The sequence below is a fragment of the Habropoda laboriosa genome, unplaced genomic scaffold, assembly GCF_001263275.1.
Source record: "Habropoda laboriosa isolate 0110345459 unplaced genomic scaffold, ASM126327v1 scaffold339, whole genome shotgun sequence".
Taxonomy (NCBI): Eukaryota; Metazoa; Arthropoda; class Insecta; order Hymenoptera; family Apidae; genus Habropoda; species Habropoda laboriosa.
Window position 1 is genome coordinate 330,273 of NW_017100496.1, and position 9,272 is coordinate 339,544.

General features: G+C 35.0%; 1 protein-coding gene across 2 annotated transcripts in view; it reads left to right on the forward strand.

Annotated features, from left to right (window-relative positions):
* Positions 1-9,272, forward strand: part of LOC108576104 (activating transcription factor 3) — a 50,411-nt gene that overhangs the window by 39,588 nt on the left and 1,551 nt on the right. The window contains exon 2 of one of the 2 annotated variants that reach the window (XM_017939028.1): positions 8,378-8,639. In XM_017939028.1, coding sequence (XP_017794517.1) covers positions 8,402-8,639 — 238 coding nt within the window. In that variant the 5' untranslated portion in view covers positions 8,378-8,401. The remainder of the gene's footprint in view (positions 1-8,377; positions 8,640-9,272) is intronic. The other variant, XM_017939029.1, reaches the window with a different exon arrangement.

Genomic DNA, 9,272 nt, shown 5'->3' on the forward strand with positions numbered 1-9,272 from the left:
TCGTCTCGTCCTTTCGAAATTAAGGTTGGCGAAGGAGCTTCAGCAATCGAAAGCATTGTCGCTAAGATTATTATTTAAGGAAAATATAGTATATTTTACGCAAAACAATTTTATGAACATTTGAACACATTCGAAATTATGGTCGACGGTGAAAGAGCTTTGACAATCGACAGCATTGTCTCTCGAGGATCTTTGCTACGGTATTACTTAAGAAAACAGCGATTATACTTGACGAAGTGAAATTTTTGAATATTCATCATCGATTCGAAATTAAGGTTAGTGAAAGAGCTCCAACAATCGAAAGCATTGTCTCTCGAGGATCTTTCGGCGAAAGATCAGCCGAATACCAAGGCGTTCGTGGCATACATCAAAATCAAACGGTTTCTATTTATACGTTTAACAGCGTGCAGCGGCGACGGCTTCGATCGGACACCTGTTCCCATTCAAACAAACTCCGATTCTCCGATTATTATTTCAATCCTCCTTGCATCGGCCCTCCGCAGCTTTACATAAGCGACTGGATTACGTGTTTCGATCGGTCTGTTGCACTCGATCGATTACTTTTAAGCATTTCAAAACGATCCACATGAATCTTCACAGCAGACTAAATTGCAATTTAAAAAAAAAAAAGAAAACTGAATTCTCTGATTATTTTGGCAACTTTTGAAATAAGTATTAAATTTTCTTGCTTTCTATATGTACATATATATTCCTTTTTATGAGAATAATTGTGCGCGTATGTATCGATTGAACGACGTTTTACTGTACATTTTTTTCAAAATTTTTTAGAATTGTCAATAGCATTGGGGTCTAATTAAAATTTTACCTATTACAATTTAAAAGTTGTTAAATGATTTTTGAATTTTTTCGTTGTCACAATATCATGTTCTTGGATCGAATCTTCCATTTTGTTGGAATATTTAAAAATCGCGATGATTTCTTGAAATTGTAGGAAGGATTTATCGACCTGGTAAAAAAAATAAGAGGGCTACAATCCTTTCTTTCGTTCAATGAATAACGAAAAGGATGAAAGATACAAGCATTTAGAAGAATATATTTCTCGATATTAGATATCATCTAGTGATTTTCAAACGAGATCAGGAGAGAATTGAAAACTCTTATCTGTGAAGATCTATTCTGAAATCTCTTTAAAATTAGAAAGAATGTTTACATATACAGAAGTAAATCAATTGGAAATTTGAATGTTGTGTATCGCTTTGTTTCGCGATTTTCTTCAGCACAGGCTATTTTCGTAGAGCTCAATTTCAAAATCTAAGCGTTTTTCCTCCTTCCGCTTCGTGGCCTCGATTCGCTGGATTCCTCGCTATCCTCTCTATCATCTTTCCGTTTAATCAGCGTGAACAAATACACGGGGGAAAATGACAAGTGGAAATTAGACGCGGGAATTCACTCACTTTGTGAAATATGCATAAAAGACCTTCTTCCTTCTTTACCTTCAGTCATAAAAATTCAAGTACCTTCGTCGTTCGTTCAGAAATTCTCGTATTCCCTTCAGAATCTTTCAATTTTAGATATTAAAATTTTCTGAGTAGTAAGCTAAATGTGACTAAAGTTGGAGGAGACAATGAAAAATTATATTATAGTTAAATTTAAGTATGACGTGAAGGACTAACATCTGCCAAAAAAATTTTTTAATTTTCATCCCCAGAATTATCATGATTAATAGACGTCCCTTCTGTAATATCTTTGTCATTCAGAAATTCTCCTATTCTCTTCCCTTCAAAATCTTTCAGTTCTAAATGTCAAAATTTTCTCTCACAAAAATCAACAACCACTTCCACTCTGAGTACCAGCATCTTATATTTATTAACAGAAAAATATAGGCTTTGTTAGGAAAGAGACATATTAAAGTATGTAATTATAGATAAATATCGATAGGGGTTCAATTTTTGTCACTTTTGTGGTTGTATAACACTTGTTAACAAGTTAAATAGGAACATATTTTATAACAACAGTAACTATATACACAGGTAAAAGAAATAATGATAATTTGATTGTCCCTCTCTAAATATATCTCGCAATAAATTCTCACGTACTCTCAAATATCAATAACAACGCGCTTCTTATGTTTTTACCCCCAGTTACCATGTATGATCCGCTCGTTCACCAAATCTCGAGACCATACGATATATTCAATTCATTCACGCCATCACTCACATCTTATTATTAAACCAATTGCACAATTTTAACCTACTTTTGGGCGAATTTTGTTGGAGGCTTGAGTCCAAGAGTATCCTTTTCCACTTAATTAGCGGGTCGATAGCATAATTAAGTTTTGTTCGATCATAAATTTTTCTACACAGTAGTCAAGAAGAAGGAATTTGCTGAAGTGCACGTTTATTGAATAGTAAAAAATCCATAACACAGTTGTTTGTGTACTTTTATCTGAAGTAATTTTTTTGCATAAGTTTATACTTGGAAAAGCTGCGATAAGAAGACTGTTGAAAGTGTAAATTTAGCGTTTCAAGAAGGTTATGTAAATGTTAGGACTCTTGAACGTTTCTGTGCAAAATTCAAGATTGGTGACTTTGCATTAGAAAATGAGCCAGGAGGAAGGCCAGATAGGGCTTAGTATGATAACGTTTTAAGAACAATTACTGAAATTTTACCACATCCTCTTTCTTGAATCACTTGAACAATTTTTTCAACAAATAAATTATTCCGAGATGAAGACACCGCAAAAGCAGCATTCAAAGTTCCATTTCAAAAAATGACGTTTCGTATGCACCAACCTAAAAACTATCATATATCAGATAAGTTAACGTGTTAATGTCAGAAATGGGAAACTTTCACTTGGTATCAACTAATCTGAAAAATCAAAATTTCTCTCATCCTACCATTTGTCAATTTGAAAACTTAAAATTTGTAAACCGAAAGATCTAAATTCTCTCTTCAGTCGTACATCCACCAGCTGTTAATTCTGAATGAGCACTATCGTTTAGACACGCTAACATTTTTAATTAACCTGAAATATGAAATATAAAAATTTAATAAAAATATAGAATATTTAGAAACAATTTTACGTCGACATTTATTTGGGGGTCGATGTTTCAAAAATTAAAGAAGGTACTATATCATTTGAAAATGTTCAAATTATCACATTATTATATTTTAAATTTGTATTAATTCTTTCTACAATGTTTCTAAACTACAGAAACTCTTCTACAGTTTACTTCAGTAAAAGTATAGTTTCAAACATATAGAAACATTAAATGTTTCCGTAAAAATTATACACAAATATTTAAAATGTAAACGTTTCTACAAAAATATAGAAACATTTAATAAAAGTTAACAATATAACATAAAATATAATAACACAATAATTGACACGTTTCCAAATGCTACCGATACCTTCTTTATTTCATGAGATATCGACTACGAAATAAAAGTCGAAAAAAAAAAATTGCACACATGTGAAAGGGTTAAATTTACTCAAACTCCGCGTCGGTTCAAGCTTCTCCCTAGAAATCCTCTTGAGTCGCGTCTTCCTGCGCGGCATATAGGTCAGTGGGTACATGCCTCTCCAGTAGTTCTCCGTCCCACTCTGTTCTCTCCCTTGGTCTCCAAAGATCCGGTCCGAGGAAGTCGATTTTTTGGTCGACCATGGGCACAAGAGTAGGAGGCGGAGAAACCGTAGAAGGCTACGGAGGAGGAGTTGCAAGGGCATTAGGCTCCGAATACGGAACGATAAAATTCTTACGAAACGCGCACGCTTCCCTCTCCATTTTTCTCTCCCTCTCGTATACACTCTCACGTGCATCGAACTGTGTTGCTGGCACTCTCACCGAACGAAAAAGAAAGAAAAAAAAAAGAGAGGGCAGAAAATGAGCAGAGTCAAAAGGAGGGAGATCCTCTGTGCGAGGAGAAGAGAAGAGGAGGAGGAGGTTGAGCAACTTCGAGGCGAGTCGAAGAATTCGACGCTCGAAAACAAACCTTCTAGCCTCTGCTGGAGGACGCGACGTTTCTTTTTAGAGGACAAGACCAGACGTTTCCAACGTTGAAATGTATTTTTGACAGGAGTTTGACAAGCTTTTAACGTATACGCGTCGTGTCCTCTTCCGCTTCTTCTTCTTCTTCTTCTTTTTCTCCTCCTCCTCCTCTTTCTCTTTCTCTTCGAGTTGAGACGAAGTCAATGCTTGCCGAAACGGATTTTCACGAGTCCTGCGAGACCATTATGCTTGGTGATTATTTTTGCGATCCGCGAGCAGGTTACGCAAGCATTCTGCCTCTGGAAAGGTTACCGGAAGATGATCCTCTCTCTCTCGCGCGCGTGTGCAAGAGAGAGATAATGGATATAAGGAGCAAGCTTTTGGGAGCTGCGAGAGGTGTAGAGTGGTGAAGGAAGGCTGAGGTACCGTTTTTTGACATGCTCGTGGGTGTGATGGAGGTTTGGAGTCGGTGTTCTCTGGTTTTTATTCATCGTGCCGAGAGTGTGGTGGATTTCCTCCATATTTGGGGTAGATCGCGTACCACCATTTTGGAACTCGCGATGTTCAAGTGATTTTTAATTGAATGTGGGTGTAATCAATGCATCATTTAGTATACCGTAAATTATATTACCGTAAAATCCTCGTGTTCTGATTTTTTTTTTTTTTCATTAGGAAGTGGCTCTAATAAAGTTTCGAAAGTGTTCGAGATTTTTTCAGGTATTATAATATTGTAATGATAGTTTATAGAAAAGTACGATGATTTTCAGGGATCTTGTAAACTTATAATTTCACTTTTCAATGTTAATTATTATAATTTCATACAATGTTTGTACAATTGTTTCCTGCTAACTGATGAAAACGATAATATTAATTTTTCATACTAACATCATAAATGAAATATTAAAAATATCTAACGAGCATATTTTTAATTTAATAGTTTTCACTAAATTTTAGAAATATAACGTTTATTCGATAATTGAATATATTATTACAATACATTTGTGGATATATGATAACATTTTTACACTCGATACAATGGCATTTAAAAATTAGAAATAGCATTTTTCGAAAATTACTGTTGTTTTTTGAATTAGAAATAATAATAAGGATTTAGAATTGTTCTTTTCTATGTTTGACGTATCTTTATCTATTAATTGAAATATTCGAAATTAATCTCTTTGTTTGTATTAATCTCTTGTGAGTTTTGATAATCGATCGGGGGAATGGTCACACTCCAGCTGATCGATAACGATCACCAGCTTCCGGCCTCTCGTTATCAGCGTTCCACGATTCAGCCTGAATTCCTCTTTGTTCCCGCATTGATTCGAGCTCAATAGCCACGCTTTCAAGGCCGTATCAATAAACTTCTCATTCCCCGGAAAGAAGAATGCACAATAAGGGGAATAGATATCCAGTTAGCTCCGGTAAATCAGCATTGAAATATCATTCAACGCTGTTTACTTACAAATTCACCAGTAAATTGCACAAAATGAAAAGGAAAGATACGAAAATTGAATGAAAATATAGAATTTCACTTTCTACTCGGATTTAATTGAAACAAATGGTTTTTCGTGCTAGAAATAGTTCACAATATTTCTCGATAAAATTTGTTCGGTTTTCATTCGAATGTCAAATATATGTTTGCAATGATTAAAAATTATTAAAATTAAAGATTAAAGATTGAGACTCGTTTTTAAATTAATGTTACATTAAGATTCGTTATTTTTAACAATTCAATTTAATTAAAATTAAAGATTGAAAATTAAATCTTAATTATACATTAAGATTAATTTCTAACAATTTCATTCAGTTAAAATGAAGACTCTGGTACGTTATATTTCGAGTTTCAGAGATTATTATAAGATCCAGAATTGGGTCCAACGACTCACGAGGATAATTCGAGATACCTGTTTGCACCGTGGGCCGCATTGTTTGCTAAACTCGAACGTTTACAGACATAAATCTCGAAAATACACATTTTTTAAACGATGTATCATAAAATTGACACGTTTCCTTCAATCCTCATGCACCTTAACACTCCAAATCACTTTTCTGGGAATTTACACATTCTCCCTCCAAAAATACGAAAAAATATCACTATAAAATATTTCTAAAGAATTCTCAAAAAAAAAAACCCACTTCTAAATCACTGTCTGAATTTCCCATTAATTTTCACGTTCAGAAAAGAATCACAATTAAAAATTGTACTCCAGATTCCCCAGAAACGACAAAAATAGTAATAAATTTTTGTACAGTTACGATTTATAAATTAGATATTAAATGTTAAAAGTTTTCCTCGACTTATCCTCATACGAAACCCTCGGGAGTAACAAAAAGTCTCGAAAATAGTACCTAAATTAATAGTTTTTTTTTTTTTGCAATTTCATCCTTTCTAATTAATTTACTGGTCGGGGAAAACCACAGTGGGAGGATGTCGCAGAATCAGTATCGCTTCCGAATATTTCTCAAGAAGTCGCAGATAGAACGTGGCCGCAAACTGGCGAGATTTCGTTTCTGTTTTATCAGCTAGAACTATTCCGTGCATTCTAGAGATACGTTCGATCAGAGATAAACCAACAGGAACGGGAAGCGACCGAAAAAAAACTGTGTTTTTCTTTTCTTCTCTTCTTTTTTTTTTGTTTTTAATTCTACCCCGTTGAATAACTTCACGAGACCGAGATTGATGGGCTCGTTCGTCGATCGACTGTGAGAAAAGCTCGGTTTCCCTTTGTTCCCGACGGAAATAATTATTTAACCGACGGACAGAGTCATTAACGCCACGAGATCCTGCGATATGGTCCTGGTGGTAGTTCATCGAAGCAGTTCCACGAAATTGTTTCATCTCTTACATCTGGTAAAACTAGCGAAATGTATAGAATTTTTGTTACTCGTTTCTCATCGAGATGTAAGAGGAATTTTCTGAATTTGAAGAAATTCTGTTCCGGCCACAGTTTTGAACCCTTTGCACGCGAGAGGCGACTAAGAAGAGACGTTACTATTATATTTACCATTTGGTAAATAATTATTGGAGGCACTCTTACAGCTGATATTTTACCTCCATAAATTGTTTACTATATGATAGGGGTCTGAGCAGTGAAACAGTTTGAAAGAACCAACTTCTAATAGAGATACGTTACATATTGAAGTAAAATAGTTATATTCGTTAATATATGTATAGTTTATTTCTACGTTAGTTTGAAACAATTTCATCAATTTCTGCTACTTCCTTATAGAAAAAAAGTCCTCGAGTGCAAAGGGTTAATTATACAATCCGATTAGATGATTTTCTCAATCGAGAAACTTGACTGAAATATCGCGACTTCGTCTTCACTTTTGATAAGTGAACCAGAGAACTTCAGAAGCTCGGATCTTACTGAAAGCTCGAATATTACGACCTTGTATTTATTTTCAATAAAGCAACAAGTTTGAAAGCTCGGATACAACAACCTTCAGCTCACTTCCAACAAACGAGTAACTCTAAAAGCTCGATACTATCAACAGCTCAAATATTACAACCTTCTGTTCTCTTATAAATAAACGAAACTAAAAAAAAACACAAGCTTGAACACTGCAATCTGTTACTTATCTTCAATAAACGAGCATCGATAAATTTAACGCGATAAAATGTTGCAAAATCATAATTGTTTACTCGGTTCCAATCGAACGAAATTCATTGCCAATTTGAATTTCTTCCAAATCTGTATGTCATCGTTCTGCAATGAAATTCTCAAAGGTACCAGAAATTGTTAACATAGTATGCTTGAGAAATAATGTTAACACTTATGTAAAAGTAACTTTTCTAGAGAAACAGAACTGATAGTTTTGTCTTCAAACAGCCTCTTGTTCACTAAGTGTTAACAGTTCTTTGTAAACACTCTGTGTTATGCAAAATTACCAGAAATAATTACACAATAATAGTAACAATCTTAAATCACCACTAAAACATCCGTTAATACAGAAAGAAAGCAATCTAAATCAAGTAATCTAAACGAAAACTCGTATACTAGCTCTGTTCCCACTTTATCTCTCCATATAAGTGTTAACGATTTTTTAAGCACCCTATATAACACAAAATCACTAAAAATAACTGTATAACAATAATAATAACTTTAAATCACCACTAAAACATCCGTTAATACAGAAAGAAAGCAATCTATTGTAATCTAAATAGCAACCTAAATCAAGTCATCTAAATAACAACTCAAACACTAGTAATCTAACTAACTCAAATATCGAAATACTAGTAACGTAAATAACAACTGAAATACTGAAATGACCAAAAGCTCAAATATTAGCTCTGTTCCCATTTTACCAGTTCACCTGCAGAAGTACCGTAAATCAAGACAGTTGATTAGCCAGCAACGAACTAGCACCAATCTGCACACGTCGTCAATGTCTAACTCGCCTAATCTCTGTTCTGGTTCCAGGTTAAATGGTAATCTAAACCGACCATGTACAACCTGAACGTGAACGTGAATCCTAGTCCACCGGCTGCCGCGGGTCTTCTCGGTGTCGCGGCGGCCGAGGTCACACCAAGGACACCGGAAATCGTAAACTCCCTAATCGCCATGACCAATCCCTTCGAGGGTTACACGAACGAGAGGAGCAGGGACCGTACGGATTCGACTAGCAGCGGTGAGCCGAGCCCACCGAGTGTTCAGCACACCTGTAGTCAGCTCATTAAAGAAGGTACCCATCCGGTGGTGGCCTTGATAATATCCTACCGGGTCTTCTAAAACAGACACACTCCTCTTCATCTTCTTCTTTTATTCCCCCTCCTCTCTCCGTCGTCCAGCATTCGCGATTCCCCCAAGGCTGTCCAGGATCTTAACGGAGATTCTTCTTTTTCTCCTTTTATTTTCTAGAAGAGTGGTAGGAGAATTTCTGGGGATGTAGCAAGTAGAAAGAGCGATTGGAATATTGAAATTTGATTTTCTCGAAAACTGTACGAAACGATTTTTCTTTACATTTACATGGGAATCACCCCCGTTCTTGAGGAACACCCTGTACATTATCGTGGATATGGACCAGAGCAATCGTAATATCGATAGTTGCAAACAAAGAGAAAAGAAAGATTAAATTAAATGAGAAATTAAGTTCAATCAAGCGTGTTAATATTTTTAGGAGGATGTTAATTTGTGGAGTAAACGAGAATTTAAAAAATATTTTTTTGGAATTTTCTATCCTTTAATCTTTCTCGTGTGATGGGATTATTAAAAGTTTAGAGAAGTATTGGGATGCTAAGACAGTGGTATATGAAATTCTAAGTTTCAAGATTGATAATTAACGTATTCACTATCCAAGGAGTATAAGTGCAAAGTA